The following is a 19,668-nucleotide window of genomic DNA, read 5'->3' on the forward strand; positions in this document are numbered from 1 at the left end:
TTCCTCATGCTTGGATTTCCCTGAAGCCAAGCGTTTTATTTTTTTCGTTCCTCTCGCAGATGTACGAGGACGCTTTGGCTGAGAATGAGAAGCTGAAATCCAGGCTGGAGGACAGCAAGCAGGAGCTGGCCAAAGTCCGTACTCAGCTGGAGAAGGTCACACAGGTATAGCCAGGCCTCGCGTGAGCCGCTTACACAGCTAACCGTTGTTTCAAAGGCTCACAGGATGGATATCTCATCTGACTGCTATCCCCAGACGCACCGTCGATGTCTGATGAAATATTTAACAGTGGTGGGCCTCTCCAGATTACGAAACATGCATCGTTTATAAAAAGCATCATGCTTTAATAGAAACATTCCATTAAATCAAACTGTACTTAAAATGTTTTCAATCTTCGTAAGACATTACCAGCTATGTCAAAACTGCAGTTACACGAAATCAGCCTGTCTAATCACAGCCCTAATCTCACGCATATCCCGAGTTAGATGATCAATACCTCTCATCAACCACCCTCCTACTACCACCAGCAGAGTTCACCACAGCTCAAGCCATAGATCTGACCCTGAGGTTTGGGGGCCCCCTATTGGCTACAAACAGTCACTACACTAAATACACTAAATAAACACATTATTTAGGAGACGCAGGAGCAGGGTGCCCTGATAATGAGCTTGCTGGCTGCCATCTTCTGACTCTACTGGCTTAGCTATTTATTTAGTTTTTGGAACATCTGGGGGGGGGGGGGTTGGCAGAGTGACTTTGTGAGTAGGGCCCCAGGAACAGCAAACTCGCCCTTGATGGAGATGTGTTTACTTCTGGAGAGAGTGGGGCTGTTTACCTCAGGAGAGGCAGCGGGGGGGGCGGGGGGTGGGGGGAGGACAACATAATTCCCCATGATGCTTTCTTTCCTGGAATTCTGAGGGGAAAAAGTATTGTAATGGAACAAAAAAGGTAGAGGCTGCATTGAAGGAATTTTATTGTTTAAATGTCTTTCTTTCTCTGGTAACTTTATGCCTTTCTGTTTCAGAAGCAGGACAGAATATCTGAAAGGTCCAGTGTGCTTGAATCAGAGAAACGGGTACGGGTGACATTTCCTGTTCAGAGCATTATGGGTAGGGATGCTGGAGCCTGCACTAGAGCAGCATGTGACCGCTTGCCTTATGCGCTGTTCCAAACACTTGGCATTATGGCATTGCTTCTCTCTTCTTGGAACTCAGTCCGTCCTCGTTTTCTTTTTCCCCGGGTCGCTGTCTCTCATTTCCCCGTCCTGTGCTGCCTGCCCCGTCCTCTAGGGGGTGTCCTTTCGAACCCCTTCTTGGCTTTGCTCCCTGGTCCAGCGTGTCCCAGCTGACCTTGCAATGTGTTCATGCGTTCATGGCCACCGCAGCATGCGTCTGTTTCCTGTGGGGGGCCTGAGTCGGGGCTCGGAAGCGGATCGCCGGAGCATGGGGGGGTCGTTAAGGAAAGCCGCCGCTGAGAATCTGCTAGCTCTGCCATTCATGAGAACTGGAAAAGCATTGACTGAAATTTGTCTCCCTCCCAAAGGAGAAGCGGATCCTGGAGAAAAAGGTATCAGAAATGGAAGAAGAACTTAAGGTAAGGTCCAATCAAATTTAACAAGCCCAGGTGGGCTTGCCCTACATCCCCCAAACCCGCCCCCCCCCCCCCCCCCCCAAGCAGAGCTGCACGGCCACAGGCACCATGACCTACTTCCAGCAGACATTTCTGAGTGGAGCCAGGCTGAGCTTTAATGTCCACCGTGTCCAGACACCGTCTGTTTAATCAAAAACCATGTGACGAGGATAACATCCAACGCTGATATTAACATCGTTATTGGGGCTTACAGATTGCAGTGGCGTTTGATGTGGGGAAGAAACATTACACTGGATTTTTCAGTCCAACCGGCTTTTTCAAATCCGAATTCATACTAAATCAGAAGCGTGCAGAAATCTGACCGCCAGTGGCAATGCATGCTGGGAAGCGGCTCACCCCTGTTGTCCCCCATTGCTTCGGCAGGAAGGCCCAGTGAGATTTCGCTGTGGCTATCAGCCATGAGGGCAGGCCAGGCTGACGCGGGGGGTGGGGGATCCGGTGAGTCCTCCATTCTGCTGGGGGGGGGGGGAGCGGGGGGGGGGCCTGGGGTGACACGTGCATCTCACTCCACAGCGCCCACTGTGGCATGTTTGGCCCAGTTTCCCATGTGCTCCGCACCCCCACAGCGGCACCGAATTGAGTGTGATTGTCTTTCCTGTCTCTGTCACCGTTTGGCCTTTCAGGCTTAAAAAAAGGAGAGAAGAAAATGTTGCACACATTACTGTTTTTAAACAACTTTCTGCATGCATAGAATAAAAGACGCTAAAGTTAACAATCATAGTTAAGAGTGAGGAAGTCAGGGGATTCATGTTCATCACTGTTTGTGGTGATGCTGGGAAATGCTACACACCTCGTCTCTCTCTTTCATTTCTAAATGACCCCTGTATGTGGCTCATTTTACTGTGACGGGGCAGGGGGAGGGGGGGGGGTTGCATTAGCATTAGAAATTTTTGGGAGGCCCATTTGAGCGTCTGCAGAGTGAGGCAAGGAGTTAAATCACTGTGCAGTTGTGTTAATCACTGCGCAGTTGTGTTAATCACTGCGCAGTTGTGTTAATCACTGCGCAGGTGTGTTAATCACTGTGCAGGTGTGTTAATCACTGCACTGACTGCCTCAGATGGGCTGCTCTGCTGTCAGTACATTCATGGAAACATAACACGTTATACGGCTTACTATAATGTGTAGTATATATACTGTAGTACCTATAGTATAGAACGTACTATTATGTGTGGTCTTTATAGTGCCTATAGTATAGAGCTTACTATAATTTGTAGTATACTGTATATAGCACCTACAGATGCAGTCGCTTGAAATTTCCCCTGTTTCCTTGATGGGGCCATGGCTGGTCCCTGACAGGTCCCTGCTGGGATCTGGGTGGGACCTTGACTGTAATGAGATCCCCCTTGGTGATGTCATGAACAAGGGGGCCGGCATGATCCGCCCCTAAACCTTTTCTGTGTATAACACTTGCAGTGATTTACCTATCCACCAGGAGGAGCAGTGATAAATTAAGCTGCAGTGAGTTTCCCTGTTATCAGGTAACTGTAACTCATTAGTGTATTTTATTTTAGAGTTTTTTAAATTTAATTCACTTCTTTTTTTTGGTGAGACTGACCCAGGATGTGTGCAACACACTAATTACAGGCCTAAATAAAGTAATAAGATGGACAGGATGTTGAACAAAGAGGGACAGAATGTATATTTGAATAGAATATAATCTATTTTGTACTGGTTTTGTATTTTCATATTGCACTGTTTAATATAAATATAACAGTAGATGTTGTCTCTGTTAAAAATATTTCACCCTTGACCTAAAACACATTTATCCCAAAGTGAATCAAATGCTTTTATTCAGCACAAACTTAGCATCAATTATCTGAGACCATTTGGAGTGTGATTATTCTATTTTTGTTCAAATCAAACATACACTTTTCAAAAATCTATTTGGTGCTGAGAAAATGTAAAAATCACATCATGAATTTTTTTGCCAAGACTTTTGAGCTTTTCTATATTACAGGAATAGTACAAAACAATAAATAAATAAATAAATATTGGAATAATAAATTTTCACTCCTGATAAGTATGCCAAGCTTCAGAACTGTTCCTGCTTTATGGAACAGTTCACCTATATGTTCTCAAACATATTGAAAATTTGTAGGTTATTCTTTAAAGCCATACTAGGAAACCAACTACCAATTCTGCCAAGAACAGTGGTCAAATATCCAGTCAGAATTAAGCCAGAAGCTTGCTGATGGCTACCAAAAGCTTCAGGTTGATACCTGTTGGACATCTGACCACAGCTGAAATTTGTTTTTGTTAAGGAAGCGCCATCTAATGGTAACACCCTGCAAGTGGATAAATGGGCGGGTTTAAAGGATTACTGAGGCACACCTCCAGAAGAAGGGGGGTCAACTCCTTTGGCTGGTTTTTGGCTGGGAACTGGCTGGCTTTCGGCTGTCAGCCGAATGGCCTCCGGCAGGGCTGGGAAAATTGAAGCGACTTCATCTGTATAGTATAGAGCGTAGTATTATGTGTGGTCTTTATAGTGCCTATAGTATAGGGCTTAGTATAATGTGTAGTTTTATAGTGTCTATAGTATACAGCTTAGTATTATGTGTAATTTTATAATGCCTGCAGTATACAGATCAGTATTGTGTGTAGTATGTGTAGTGTCTGTAATGTGTAGTAGATATTGTACTACAGATTAGTACTGCATGTAGCATATACAGTATAGTGCCTCTAGTATGACCACAGCATTTATAAATCACTGAGAATGAAAGGCATCCTTCGGCAGGTGACTCAGCCAGCCACAGCTTCCTGGTGTGGTTTCACAGCTCGCTTGGTGTGGTTTCCGTAGCGATTTCACTGAAGCGCCTCACTGTAATATGTTGGTTAACCACTGACCTCCGCAGAGTGAGGGAGAGAGTGGATCGCTCAGAGACTGGAGCAGGGCTTGACAAAGGCAGTCAGCTCCTCCTGATTACAGTGATTCAGTCGCCTCCTTCAGACTCCCAGGCCAGCGGATATCTTGAAGCTCTGTGGCATCCTTAAAGATACACCTTGAGGTGTCAATTAAGACCTGAAAGGGGGGCAGGGGGGCATTTCCAACTGTGTCAGCTGGATCAACCTATCTCACTTTTCATCACATCAGAAAGAGCCCTGTGCGACCGACCGGCAGCGTGATTAACAGTCTTGCAGTGCACCACCACTAGGGGGCAGCCTGACACTGCCCTCCTGGTTCTGCCTGAGGGTCGGTCCTTCACTCTGCTTGTCCTCCAGTCAGAACTGCTGCTTTCTCTCTCTCTCTCTCTCTCTCTCTCCCCTGACGATACGCCTTCTCACTCTCGCCGTGTGTGTCTTCTCTCGGGGCCCCCCCGCGGGGTTCGACGCTCTGCACTCCCCCTGCTCTTTCTCCAGGCCCTCCCCCAGCTGGCTCAGCTGCAGGCCCTGAGGCGAGCAAACCAGCACCTCTCGGTGGAGAACCGGGCCATGCTGCGTGTCCTCGGCCGGCTCTCAGCGGCAGCCTGCCTGCCTGAGACGGAGGACCTCTGAGCCGTCCATCGTGCTGCCTGGCCCCCTTGCCCGCCCGCCTGCCCCCCTCCCCGCCCCTCTCTGCATACCTCCTCCTGCTCTCCTTGGCCTCCTCTTGCACCCACCTCCTCTGTGCTGCGCTTCTCTCAGGCAGGTGTTTCCCGCAGATCCCTCCTCGTGCTCAGCGATTCCCACGCTGCTCCACACTGCAACCACTCACTTACATCTGCATCGACTCCACGGGACAGAAATAAAAATATACCTCAAAAAAAGTTTCCTTATATATGTAGAAAGAATGAGTGGGTCAAATCGATGAGAACCAAACAGTTGTGGTATGTTCAGGATCCGCTGTTCCTCTGGACTTTTTGTACAAATGTGTATGGAGGTACTATCATATATAAGGGTTAGGGTTAAGGGTGTTAATCATATACTGAGCGTTGTGGGGTGCAGGTATGTACACATTGCTTATTGTGTCATTTAAATGCTGGCTCCCCATGTGGAGGAAAACAGTTTCTTCCAGGTTAATAAAAATGTCCAGATTCCGATTCTGAAGGGTGTCGCCCATTATGGAAAGAGACGGCTTGTGTCTCACAGGCAAATTCCTCAGAAAGCCTCAAAAAAACCACGTCGATGTTGTTTGTTATTGTAAACCATGGTGGAAGAACCTTACGTCTGATACAGCCTGGAACGGGGGGCTGCTCCTGTCAGAGGTACAGACGGAGCTGATGGCGGCTGCAGTCTCTGTTATTGACTGCTTCAGATTTCAGAATCTGGTCTCGGAATATCGTAATTGTATAATTGTGCTTACACAATTCATTAACGAAAGAACTGAATCCAGATGACTTACTAAATCAAACCATGAGTAACTAAAATATAATCCAAAAAAAAAACACATCTGATGACTTTAATTATAATTAAACTATAATTAAATGCATTTAATTTGTAATTAAACAGAGTGGTTTGTCTGTCTCCCAAATAGCCGGACCAGGGCAGATGAAGAATACGCAATAAATATTTTGCGTCCAGTATTTCCCACGCTGCATGTAGCCTACCCACGTTCTCACTCTTTGATAACACAGATCAGTAAGAGAAACAGTAAATACCCGCCCCTCTGATGCAATTGCACCTTACTCGTCTCCTACAGGTACTAACAGAGCTTAAGACTGACAATCAGAGGCTGAAGGACGAGAACGGGGCGTTGATCAGGGTCATCAGCAAGCTGTCCAAGTGAGACACCGCCCCACGTGGCCGCCAAATTCACCCCGGACTGCTCTTCATCCTCATACTCATCCTCTGAGCCCCACCCATACGACTGCCGGCAGCAGCTCCTCGGCCAAGGCCGGTGGTGGACTTTTCCAGAGGAAGGATGTTTACCGGGCAGATCAGGGGCTCTGTTGTGCAGGTTCGCCACACTCCTGCATTTTAAGACACCCACACTTGTTTCCGCACCGGAGGTACACGGCCACACTCACACAAGCACGCCTTTACTGTATGTGTTTGTGCTTAAGTTTATTTATATATCCTGCGAGTCCCACACAAACAAATATCTTTGTTAAATCACATCAGAGTTTGTAGTATGACAGAACCATTGCTTACGTCTCCTGCACACTTTCCTCGAGTGGGTTTGAATGCAGCAGCCTTTTAACAGGCTATATGAGATGGAAATGTTGCACAAGGTTACATTTTTTTTTTACTTCACGGGATCACTTTATTTATTTACAACAGTAAATTTTGTAGCCATACATCTCGGTAGATAAAGTACGGTACCGTTGGTTTTGTAATCCAACTGACAGATTATGTTCATCTTCTGTATAAACATATAGTAGGGACGGCAGCGGAGGCCACATCCATAATAGGAAAATCCACATTTTCACATTTAAAAAGTTCTTTATAAACCAACGTTGTTGCGCTACACGCTATTACATGTATAATTCAAGCCAGTTTAATAAAGTTTGGAGATGAAACGTAAAGATTCAGATCATGAATGCTCAGGATGGATAATACTGACTGTAAAATGCATTTTGCTGAGGGGCTGGGAATAAAATGCTCTGCCCTTAGTGTCGGTTCGTCCGGGACCCGCACTGGTGCTGGGTTTGCCGGTATATCTTGGCCGATCTCTCCCTCTTCCCCTGAATGCTTTACGGACTATATAAATTATACATGATCGCATTAAATATGCATTAAGCATAGCTAAAACGTGCGAGAATAACTCGTTCCGCTGGGGACTGTGTGGCGTAGGAACCAGGGACGTGTAACACCCAATATTTCATTTGGTTTAATTCAACCACAAATCCCCTTCAGTCGCGCGTTTTGTATCCTGAGTTCTGAGTAATTATATGGTGGTTTGCATATTGGCAAACGGGGTCATAAGCTATATCAAATACACAGTACTGTAGAGTACTGTATATGATCAGTGCCCTATAGATTATGTGAGCCTTCTGAATGACTTGCCTGTATTCTATATGAAAATAAAGGAGGACATATGAATGCATTTTGTTATACCTGTATACATCACGATTTATATGATCTATATTTTATGATAAATAGGGCTTTGTTAAATATATCTGGTTTTCAAAAAGAACACTTTAATTTTGAGCCCATTCTTTATTTGCTCTCTTTTTACGGTGCAGGACTGGACTGTCCCGCGTGATTCTGATCGGTCTTTAGCGCGGCGTGCTTGGGATACAGAGACACACAGTGGCCGCACTCAGTATTGCACTGTACTAAAAAATACCTGCTTGCTCAGGCCTGAGCAGTTATTGTCCCTGTTGGGGCAAATCGGGGCTTCATCATTTTAAAATGATTTTCATGCCCCATGAAGACAATAGGTTTTACTTTTACCTTTTTTTTTGTGGAAAGACATGCAGAAATCAGAAGAGCTAGTTCATTTTTCATATTTAACATATTTTTAATATTAATTCAAAGATTTGTTGGCAAAAGTCTGTTCATCCATTATAGATTTAAACATAAAATGTTAACCCCGCGACCCACGGGCAGTAAAAACATCTCCACATGTCGCTGGCCTCGCCCAGGGGCTAGTGTTTCATCATAATTTTATAATGAAAATGTTATTAATTTTTAAGTGACCAAGAATGGTTCCAGCCTGTTTTCCCTTGTTGGCTGTATTGAGCAGTGATTAGAGTAATTTGTATTAATCAATGACATTAGTTATAATTAGTATTAATATTAATGACACTGGTGAAATAATACATTAAAGGGTGATCAACAAAATAAATATGCAAAGGCTCAGTCGTAAGTATTTGGAGTAATCAGCCACAGCCAAAGGTAATTAAAAGGCTTTTATTTCCTATGTGTTTAGTACAGAGCTGGTAACACACATGGTAATTCTTATTGAGATATTTCATATTTGGTTCCCTTTGAGTCTCGTCAAAGATGGCCGTCGTACTGATGTCCTGTAATACCAGGCTTGTGGGAGCAATGTTCTGCAAAGTGTCCCTGCGCCAGGGAGATAGCATGCGATCCACAGAAGGTACAAATACTGACATGACATCACGACACGGAGGACGGGAAGAAAACCAAGCAGAAGATGGAGCCCTGTCCCTTTGCTTTTCACCGAGGAGGACAAATCTGGGAGGGTAGTGATGGAGCAGATAAGCAGTATGGGACAGTTCTGTGCACCGAGGAGGCGGCGGAGGAGGACGAGGAGAGGCGTGATTTAGGGCCAGGAGAAGCCAAGAAACGTGGAGATCCCCACCATGCTGGGTCGCACCAGGTTTAGGACAAGACACCATGCATATCCTCAGGCCCACCACAGACGCCCCTAGGGGACAGCAGGTCTGGCTCCTTTCCCCCTCAGAGCCTTTCAGTGGTGTGTGAGCGTGCAGAAGGTGTAGAGTCCCCTTAATTTGGTCCTGATGCGGTCTTCATTCCCAAATTGACACTTAACAGTGATGGATCAATCACTATGCGCTCAGAGGTTAATGCAAAGGGAATGTGGGGCAACCCCCCCTCCCCACCCTGTGCATGTAAACAGAAACAGGTAAATCAAATGTAGTGATATGGATAAAGATCATGCTCTTGGTTTATCCCTAATTGGAAGTACAGTGTTCATGACCCACGGAAATGAGACAGAATGAGAATCATTATCTGGGCAACCTGGAGTTCCCTGAATGAATAAACCCCCTAATATTAAAGTCTGTCAGAAAGACATTACACTCAATGAAACATGATCATTTATTTGATCACTATAATCATAATTTGCTGAAGAATTTATCTGAGTGAAATAAAAATATTTTTAAATATTCACATCTTATGTTATTGCAGTGTTTCTCAAACTGGTCCTTGGGGAAAAAAATGTGGACTGTTGGGGGGGTGGTTCCCGAGGACCAGGTTAAGAAACACTGTGTTCTTGGGAGGAATCCTAACACATTATAACTTAATTAGTTACCTCATTTGTTACAATTCATGAAGGTCACCTTCACAATGAAATATTGTATATGGCATTAACAAAGGAACAGTTTAAGTTCCATAAAATGCACTTATACTCCTAATGTATAGTGTAACGCCTTTTAAAGTAGTTTAAATAGGATATAAACTGGAGAGAACTGGATATAAATTGCACATGGCCCAAAAATATACAGACTTAACATCTTCCATGCCATCAATTAAGAACTTACACGATCTTTCTCAAAATTAAAGCAGCAGGAGATGAAGATAAATGAAAAGAAATTAACAATTACTTTGCATTATCTTTTTAAACATGATGCAAAAAAGTGACACTTCCAGAGTACAAAAGTGAAAAAGCTTCAAAATATTTCAAAATTGTACTGAAAAAAGAATGTGTGAAGTGTAATGGACGGAAAGGCAAGATGGACACAGAGAGAAGAATGCAGGGCTATTCACAGAGCTAGATTTGTCTGGCGTTCTCTACAGAGCTGTTAGTGCTTAGGTCATATGGCTTTTGTTAATTAGCAATCCCGACACACACACGTACAAACGTATACTTTAGTCAGATGCAGTAAAATGTGACCTGTGCCACAGGTAATCAAGTATCCCACAGAAAACACAGCAACAAGAAAGGTAATTAGAATAACAGAGGGCTCTGAACAAACAAATAAATAAAATATATATCAAAAAATTACGTGAGCTGAAATGTTCAACAGCTTCAAGGAGTGTCTTCTTACTTTAAACTGGACCCCAGCCCCAATCAGGAAGTACAACGGCATGTCCATCGGATACTGCGCCAAATGGACAAATTAACATGGATATTAAAAAGTAAAGAACAAACCGGAACATAAAGTTCTGAGCACAGAAAGACAGCAAGCATGCGGCGGCATGAGTCCACACACGGCACAAAACACCAATCCTGTTCATATGTAGTTCAGGCGTAGACCTATATTATCAGTAACAATATTATTATTTATCATTTACATTTCACATTCTTTCCCAAACCCATTCATGGAAAATATTCAAGAATTTGTTTAGAAAATATACAGTGAATGCATCTCTCCCCCGTTTTATTATTAAAATGAGAAATGGCACACCAGTACACAATACATTTTTGCTTCATCTTTAAAACATGCTACTATTTACAATATTCCGTAGAAACATGCAATATTAACAGATGTGATTTATGTATATATAGGCAAAACTACACACCAGTGGATTGTTCAATTGCATGTATGGTGTAGAATCTCATTTAGTGTCCCTTCTCTGCATTTTGGAATGGAGAAGAAACAGCGATAAAGTCTCTTGATCTTTGATCCCGACAATTGTGTCCCGACGATTGAGGAATGTTGTTTTTATTAAGATATTAGATATTAAACTGCTCTGAAAAGAAGTACACTCACTCAGAGTAGCGTGTGAAGCTCTTCAAACACGGATATATGATATACCTGTTATTAGATATGGATGGATGAGGTGAAAAAACACAAAAGTTGCCCCTGATTTATAACACCAATATTATATATGTGTATATATATATATGTATACATGTCGTGTATATATAAAAAAGGACATACATACATACATGCATACATACATAGTACCAGTCAAAAGTCTGGACATACCCACTTTCTTAATGCATTAGTCCATTACTCTATATATTAGCTATGTTATTCATCTTATAATAAAAGGCCTTAAGGCAATGAAGTAATAGATATCAAATATTGCTACGATCAAGAGAAGTGTTCGACATTTTCTCAGATTTCACACTCTCCAAAATAGCCCCCTTGTGCTTCGATGACAGCATTGCAGACTCTTGGCATTCTCACAGCCTGCGTCCAGATGTAGCCACATGGAATGCTTCTCCAAAAGTCCTCAAGGAGTTCCTACAGGTTCTGAGCCTAATTTGGCCACCTTGCTCTTACTATTCAATCCAACTCACCCCAAACCAGCTCTGTAGGGTTTAGGTTGGGGGATTGGGGGGGGGGGGGGGGGGGGTACAGGTCATCTGTCGCTGCACTCTGTCTTGTTCCTTTTTCACACTAACTTAACCTTGAGATGTGCTTGTGGTAGTTATCTTTTAAAAAAACAAATAATTTTCAGTAGGTGTGTCCAGAATTCTAACTTGAACTCTGTGTGTGTGTGACTGTGTGTGTATATATATACACACACACACACACCTTACACACACCCTCACTGTCTAACTTTTGATGACAGAGAAACAAAACCATACAGCACATTACGATAGGGCATATGCAGTATGAGGTGTTTCATGCATGCATTGCACGTAAATTGTCTAACCTGGACAGTAAATATGTGATCAGCTAAAGGTGCAGTTTAATTGTGTTTTAAAGGGAGATTCTAATGTCAGCAAAGAAATCCCTGGCCACACACGAGGGTCACGTTAAGCGTCACCAAGGTTACATATACTACAAACAGTGCAATTACCACCTTGTTTTAGCATTATTTCCTTTCAACCAATGTACTTGATACTAATATTTTTTTTCTCTACAAATTATTACGTTTGTAAAGTGCAGTGACTGTTTTTAGCCAGTGGGGGCAGTTGTGTAATTTGAGTGGTGCTGAAAAGCGCCACAGCAGAAAATACCCAATGATGTTTATAGATTGTTCATGAATTACATTTAGAGAATCAAATTTACAAATAACATACAAAATGAAACATTTTTCAACATGGCATTTGAGATGCGACTTCAGACGAAGGGTAAGAACATTTATGCATCTATATTTTTTGCACTTTTCGATGCTTTATAATTTCTTATGCGTCTGTGAAGTTACATTGTTTGGTTTATGAACCCCAGGGACTTCCTGAATTAATACATATTTGACAAAAATATGCACTGATCGAATAAATCAAAATTTAACATGAATTAAATACAAAACATATAAATGTTGTCACAATGGATGATAAAAACGGCAACAAAAAATAGGTAAAAATCCAGTCCACTACAAAATTTTTAAAGCTTAAAATTCTTCTAAAAGTAAGTCTAACATACAACCCATTGTTTATTATAAAGTGCTCGAGTGACACATTTAATGTAAAAGTAAAAAGACTTCATGGCTGTTAAAATGATATTTTTTGAATTTCATTTTTGTATTGAAAGCTTGCTACACTTTTTCTGTTACTAAATCAACAATTACGTAATGAATTACCACTTAAGCTTCGGCCAGGAGAACTGCAGACAGTGAAACAGGAGGTGGTAGCTTGCAGGCAGTAGGACAGACAACTAGCAAACCAGGTTTGCAGGGTCCTTAGAGTCTGGACCTTTACAAAGAGGTTCAGAACAACATCCCAACCAGTTGTGGAAGACACAGTTCCCTAATTCATGCTAAAAATGAACCTAAAAAAGTTAAGACTCATAAGGGATTATAAAGAAGCCCAAAGTAGTTGCTTCTCTGCTGATCACATGACCTGCCTGACCTATCAGATGTAGTCTCTGTCCTTTCTGAAGGCACCTGGTAACTTTGGCCACCTAACAACCAATACCAAATAAATCAGCTCAACATTAAAATATTACCTCTTATAAAACTTTGTTTTTCTTTCAATAAATAAATAAAACATTAAAATATATCCGTATTGTGAACATTTGAATGTTATGGGTTTGAAAGTCACACTAACACTGGTTGGTCACATCACTTGTCATTATTTTTCACTGTACCAGTCCTGGTAGCTTCAGCTACCTTTCCTATCAGATATGAAATATTAATTTTCATTTTGTTTCTATTATGTGTTCATTAACAGTTTCAATACATGCCCTTGAAATTCGTAAACATAAAATTGTAATAAATTCTTTCCATTGAAAAATTGGTGCCAAAATGGCCTTTTCTTACACCAACATTTACCATGGAGTGTACAACATTATACTGGTTAAAACTGATGGTCTTAACTGTGAACCCATCTCAGTAATAAAACCCGTTAAAATAATCAGAGATACTGCTAACAGACTTTACCATCCGCTGATTTTGATGTGTCACGATGGGTTTGTATTTATTTAGACAGAGACATTATGTAGAAGCCGCAGCCTACTGCAGGCAAACAGCAGATCGAACAGGGGGCAGTTTCGCTCGTGTCATATCTTCCATTTTCTTGACCCCAAGAATGTATGGTGCATATGTGACTCGCTGGAAACCGTGACCCCGCGGGGATCGTACGCCACCACATCAGCTGAGGCGTCACCAGGCTGATAAGGGACCATAATGCTGGGACGATGTTAAAGGGACACATCATCTTAGCTGTGCGCTGCTCAGGTTTTCACTGTGCTATACAAAACCTGTGCCTCCATCCATAAACATGATGTTAAAGTTGTACATTTTGATGTTGGGGCAGTGTGTGGCTCCTGTGTCTGCGATCAGAAGGTCGCCGGTTCCAATCCCAGACTCGGCAGAGTGATGTCATCACTGGGCCCTTGAGCAAGGCCCTTAACCAACGATCGTTCCAGGGACTGTCTGTCCTGCTTTCTCGAAAATGTACGTCGCTTTGGATAAAAGCGTCTACTAAATAAATAAAATGTAATGTTGTTATATGTTTGGTGGTATGACAGCCAATTGCACTGTGGAATTTGCCACTGTTATCCTTCCCGTAGCGGACAGCGGATGTACACACAGGAAAGCGGAGCCGGCCAAGCGCTGAGCGAAGCTGCCCCTGCGGCTTACTGAGGAGTGGACCCTCAGACAGAGGGCTGGCGTGACTATTTTAAAAAGCTCGGGCTTGCTTGTCGCCATAGCCGAAAAAAGACGGGATCATGTGATCTGCTCCCCAAAGCACGCAGTGCGGCCTCCTGCTATCATGGAATGCATCACAAACACATCAAAGGGAATCGTTACTTCCTCTTCCTGCTTGCCGGACTCGATGTAAACAAAAAAATGTGTTTATCTCCTGCTAGTCGCTCATTTGACTGTGGCTGCTGTGGCTGTTGATCCACAAATCTCATGCAGTGTGGAATGTCAGGTTAACTGGTTAGCAGATTGGGAGGGTGGCGTGTTGGGAGGGGCGCGTGGGGGGCGGGGTTACTTTTTGCCGGCCAGACCCGCTAGGATGGCGTCGACTTCCTCCTCGGGCTTGAGCGGGTGCCACTGGGCGATGGGCCGGCGCGGGTTGGCCAGCATGTCCGACCAATGCCGGAGCTCCGTGCCCGTGGCCTGGCTGCCCACGAAGATCTTCCCGATGGCGTCATTCTTGCCGATCTTGTCGTAGTCCAGAACCGTGACGACAGCCTGAATTTTCTAGCGGACAAAAAAATTGCACGCCTGAATAGCTGACCTCACACAACAAAAGATTGTATCATATTTCCTGCCAGGAAAGCTATTCTTTGAAGTTTGCTTTTATTAAAATTACATTTTAATAAATAAACAATTTAACATTTTCATTACCCAACTGTATAAAAAAAAAACACTTTTGTCGTAAAATTTCATATTGTGGTGCTGTCCACTAGGGGGCAGCCTGTGGCAATGCTGTACTATGCCAGGACTCTTCAGTGAGAATCATAGTATGAGCCATTAGCTGCAGTGGGTTTTACTTGATTGCCAAAGGTAAAGTAACTCACTCAGCCTGCTTCACCGTGGAGACTGCGGGGTTCAGGTTACTCAACTGAAAACATTAAAGAGCTGAACTCTGCTCAGGATCCACAGAGCCGGAGGTGGCAGTGATCCGTGTGGCACATGAGAACTCGAAGGTACCTGCATCTGCTCCAGAGGGATCTCGAAGCTGAAGGACTCGTTATAGTAGGGGTTCAGGGTGTTCTTCTTCACTGTGGTCTTCTTCTTTTTCAGCCTCTTGCCGTTTTGCAGCAGGTGGATCTTCACGTAGGGATCTGGATTTCAGGGAGAACATGATACCTTCGGAAATTTAAACTGAACAAACTAAAATACTATGAATTCAACATATAAAACCAAATGTGCTTTGTTTTTAGGAATCGTGTAATTTCTTAATAAATGAATAGGTTGCTTTTCATAGCAATGTGCTTGAGTGAGGCTATCACAGTAGGCTCTGGATAATCTAGATGATCGTACTGCAGACACTGCGTTTTGAGCCATTCTCCATTGCTGTCCTGCTCCAGACAGTCGGCTGCTGAATCCCACCTCACAAATTTCACCTGGACCAAAGGTATCTGTCATGGTCCTGGGGTAACTGCCTGCCTGCTGATGTCCGAATAGGAGCGTTTACATGCCGCAATTTCCACGAAGAGGAAACTCCTACTACGCCCCCTGCAGGAGGCTACGGTCCTCACCCGACAGACCCCCGACATCCATCTTTTTCAGGTTCTTGGCCTCCAGGATGCAGATGGTGAGTTTGCCGGCCGTGGGAACGTAACGCAGGGAGATGCAGATGTCACCCAGCTTCTCGGGCTTCATGACACAGGGGTAGCAGTACGAGAGAGAGGACGATTAGCATGAATTACATCAGCTCCATAATAATAATAATAATAATAATAATAATAATAATAATAAAAAAGAAGAAGAATATTGAGAAAACACCCACAATGTATCAGAAATCAGTGTGGTAAAGTTTGCCCCAAGTTGCACTGAAAAGACATTTTAATTCTGTCACCAGACATTCTGGACTAATTATTCCTTCAATACTCATATTAATTATCTTTACATCCGACTCTCCTTAAATTAAGTGAACAGTCTAATAGTTTATCAAAATCACATGCTAAATATCCATTATGTGTTACTGTTATTTTAATTGCAACTGGTAAAAAAAGTAACCAGATAATTGACACATCATTAATTCTGACACTGAGCTATTTCTTTTGTCAGTTAACATTGTGTTTATGTATGAATATGAATATTTTATAGTTTAATGCTCATTAAATATTTATTACTGTATTAATGTCAGGAAAGTACTTTAATTTATTTTCCAATAGGCATCAGTTTCCAATAGTTGATTCAGTTTGATTGTTTCATATTTTTAAACATTCTTCTGGCAGTGGAAACAGCGGATTGATGACCGGTACTACAGCAGTTCCCGTCTTTGCACGTTAACTTGCGATGTGAACCACAGCGCCATCTGGTGGCCATACTGGACAACGGCACCTTGTAAGTATTACCTCCTCCTTTTCCGCACTCTCCAGGTCCTTCCACTCCTCGATGGGCTGGCCCAGGTCGACCGTGTTCATGGGCAGCTTCACCTCCCCGATGATGTCGTGTTTGGAGAAGCGGTCGAAGTCATACACTGACATGATCAGGGTCTTACCGCCCAACTCCTGGTAAGGAATCTGGGGAGCAGCGGCAGACAGGGGGCGCCGGTGAGGCTTTCAGGAACACTGAACGGAACCATAATACCCACATAGATGTATCCCAAATAACAAGAATGACTAGAAATGAAGACCCCAGTTTATTGGGTTAATACGGTAAACGTACTGCCCTTTCAAAAAAAATTCAACTCGTTTCAGTGATAATTTAAAGGTATCCCAGTGACCTGATTCAGAGATTAATTCCTACATGCATGCAAACCCTTAGGACCTGTGAATTGTTAAGAAGTTTTTTTTTAACTTTATCTTATATTGTCAATTTATCATAGACCTCAGTGAGGTACATATCGGAATTTAAATCAATTTCTGCCAAGATGTGTAATCGGTGAAATCCATCTATCAATGCTGTCCCCTAAAGCCCTCCAAGATCCCCCAAAAACCAGACAGCTCACATTTTCAGCAATGCGCTTGATAAGCCACTCCTGTTTATATATGTGTATCATAATATGTAGATTTTAGGGTGGTTTGGATTGGGTGGCTCTGGGGATTTGGTCTGTGCTTGTGATCAAAAGGTTGCTAGTTCAAATCCCCCGGCAGAATCATAGAGCCCCTTTGCTCCAGGGACACTGTCTGAGCCTGCTCTCTCATCTGCACCAGTATGTTATCTTTGGCATCCTCTCTAGGTTGACACATTAGGTTACTTGATCGCTTCCCATCTCTAAAGCTAAAGGTTCAAATCCCGGCCCCAACTCTGAGAGTGGAGCGTTCATGCTCCCCCCATGTTGCAGGCTTTCCTCTGATACACATAGTAAAAAAATTGCTCCCAGATTTTGAGTAGTATATTTAATTATTAAATTAAATTAGATTAATAAATATTCACATATATTTAGATCTCAACATATCTGTGCAATTATATTTAATTCACTCCTATTCCATAGGGAATTATGAGTCTGCTTATGGCAGATTGATCTGGATTAAACGTAAACTATTTCCACATTTTTCAGAAGGGTTTTTGTCTGTGTGACATTTCCAGGTTTACATCATTTTTTTTGGGATAATTAAACAGCTGCATTCTGAGATATTTAAAGGATTAACTGGGAGAAAGTTTCTGGGAAGCGAAATGCAGAACTAAAGCTACTGGAATGATTAATAATTTCCTGCTGCTTTTCAGTGCTCCCCGAAGATGGCGGACAAGGAACGATGGGAAATATCGGCCTAAAAATACAGCTCGGATCCAGCATTTCCAGCTGAGGCTGTCCGCAGCACCCACAGGCCCCAGTAGGAGGAGCTATGTCATCAGCTCCTCCGAGACGGCGGCATCAGCACGGGAGAAGCAGAACCCGCGCTTTTTATAAAGAGTCCTCTACTCGGCACAGTGCGAGAGAGTCCCTTTGACGGTCATGGCCCTTCACTGGAACATTAGCCCACGGCGGCCGTGGGGGCGTCACACAGGAAGCGCGCGGCGAACTCGCAGCTTCGCCTTACGGATCCAAATCACACACTGAAAATTTCACTTTCATCTAAATAGACAGTCCCTGGAGCATTTCGATCCTTCTACTGCCCACTGATGAAATCACTTTGAACTGGTGACCTCCCAGTCACAAGCATGATGTTCCTGGTAATGACTGTGCCTCAGTAAGCTTCCAGTTAGTCGATACCTGTTAATCCCACCTGCTGTATTTTACAGTAGATTCAGCTCACTGCCTCACTGCAGCAGTGATGACAGGTAATGAACTGAACCTCGCTGTGGGCTTCTGAGTCCTATATTAATGTAAATCAATTCATTAGGACTAAGCTATTGTTAAGCTATTTATCTTCATGCCAAATGCTGGAAGTCTGCATATTGGTATGTGTCACCCTGTAAAAAGCCTCACGATTCAAGCAATTGCAGTCAAAAGTCTGGACACGCCTGCTTTTAATGCATCACCTTATAGTACAAGGCCTTAAGGCAATGAAGTAATAGATATCAAATATTGCTACGACCAAGAGAAGTGTTCAGCATCTCAACATTTTCTCAGATTTCACACTCTCCAAAATAGCCCCCTTGTGCTTCGATGACAGCATTGCAGACTCTTGGCATTCTCACAGCCTGCGTCCAGACGTAGCCACACGGAATGCTTCTCCAAAAGTCCTCAAGGAGTTCCTACAGGTTCTGAGCCTAATTTGGCTACCTTGCTCTTACTATTCAATCCAACTCACCCCAAACCAGCTCTGTAGGGTTTAGGTTGGGGGATTGGGGGGTTGGGGGATTGAGGGTGGGGTGGGGGGGGGGGCGCAGGTCATCTGTCGCTGCACTCTGTCTTGTTCCTTGTTCACACAAACTTACAGAACCTTGAGGCGTGCTTAGGGTAGTTATCTTCTGTGTCCAGACTCTTGACTGGTATTATATATAAGGTCCCGTTAGCAGAGATAACAGAGTATAAGAAAAGGCCAGATGACCCACCTTGAAGACGAAGGTCTCATTGAAGACAGGGTTCAGCGTCTTCTTGTGCACTTTGGTGTCGTACTTCTTCTTTTTGTCGGGCAGTAGGAAGACCTTGACATAGGGGTCAGAGGTGCCTCCCGTGTCCATGGAAATAAGATCTGCTGCTTGCAGAATGCCAACGGTCAGCTATTTGGGGGGGGAGACACATCAGTCAGTGAGGGACAGGACTGGCCTTTGGGGGGGTACTGACATCCCCAGAAATGCTCCTTTCACCTCACAAGGCAGCTAGCTACTTATATACAGCTGTGATTAAACCATCAACTGATACTCCATGATGCTGAAGCTAATTGTTTTTAAATTCGGTATCACTTTACTTAAATCTAACATCTATAATGCATTATAATGCATTATATGCGATATGATTGTTTTGAATGCATTAAAATGATGTGAGTGGTGGTAAACACCACCACTGATCCCAGGGATGCTGTTGCTGCTCATCCCCTGTGG

At 43.3% G+C, this 19,668-nt stretch overlaps 2 protein-coding genes and 1 long non-coding RNA gene across 6 annotated transcripts in view; 2 read left to right on the forward strand and 1 right to left on the reverse strand.

Moving 5' to 3' along the window:
* LOC111855304 (protein phosphatase 1 regulatory subunit 12B-like) overlaps nucleotides 1-7,702 on the forward strand; it is a 28,100-nt gene extending 20,398 nt beyond the window's left edge. The window contains exons 9-12 of one of the 2 annotated variants that reach the window (XM_023834203.2): nucleotides 60-164; nucleotides 1,025-1,075; nucleotides 1,543-1,593; nucleotides 6,266-7,702. In XM_023834203.2, coding sequence (XP_023689971.1) covers nucleotides 60-164; nucleotides 1,025-1,075; nucleotides 1,543-1,593; nucleotides 6,266-6,352 — 294 coding nt within the window. In that variant the 3' untranslated portion in view covers nucleotides 6,353-7,702. The remainder of the gene's footprint in view (nucleotides 1-59; nucleotides 165-1,024; nucleotides 1,076-1,542; nucleotides 1,594-6,265) is intronic. The other variant, XM_023834204.2, reaches the window with a different exon arrangement.
* Nucleotides 7,703-11,509: 3,807 nt separating this feature from the next.
* Nucleotides 11,510-19,668, reverse strand: part of LOC111855303 (synaptotagmin-2-like) — an 84,493-nt gene continuing 76,334 nt past the window's right edge. For all 3 annotated transcript variants that reach the window (XM_023834202.2, XM_023834199.2, XM_023834200.2), the window contains 5 exons: nucleotides 19,180-19,347; nucleotides 16,593-16,760; nucleotides 15,771-15,888; nucleotides 15,220-15,353; nucleotides 11,510-14,766 (listed from right to left, as the gene is read on the reverse strand). In XM_023834202.2, the coding sequence (XP_023689970.1) occupies nucleotides 14,551-14,766; nucleotides 15,220-15,353; nucleotides 15,771-15,888; nucleotides 16,593-16,760; nucleotides 19,180-19,347 (804 nt within the window). In that variant the 3' untranslated portion in view covers nucleotides 11,510-14,550. The remainder of the gene's footprint in view (nucleotides 14,767-15,219; nucleotides 15,354-15,770; nucleotides 15,889-16,592; nucleotides 16,761-19,179; nucleotides 19,348-19,668) is intronic.
* Nucleotides 15,348-18,952, forward strand: LOC140579535 (uncharacterized). The gene is made up of 3 exons (XR_011983518.1): nucleotides 15,348-15,826; nucleotides 16,473-16,581; nucleotides 17,908-18,952. It is a non-coding gene; the product is annotated as an uncharacterized lncRNA (long non-coding RNA).

The sequence above is a fragment of the Paramormyrops kingsleyae genome, chromosome 18, assembly GCF_048594095.1.
Source record: "Paramormyrops kingsleyae isolate MSU_618 chromosome 18, PKINGS_0.4, whole genome shotgun sequence".
In the NCBI taxonomy this organism is placed as follows: Eukaryota; Metazoa; Chordata; class Actinopteri; order Osteoglossiformes; family Mormyridae; genus Paramormyrops; species Paramormyrops kingsleyae.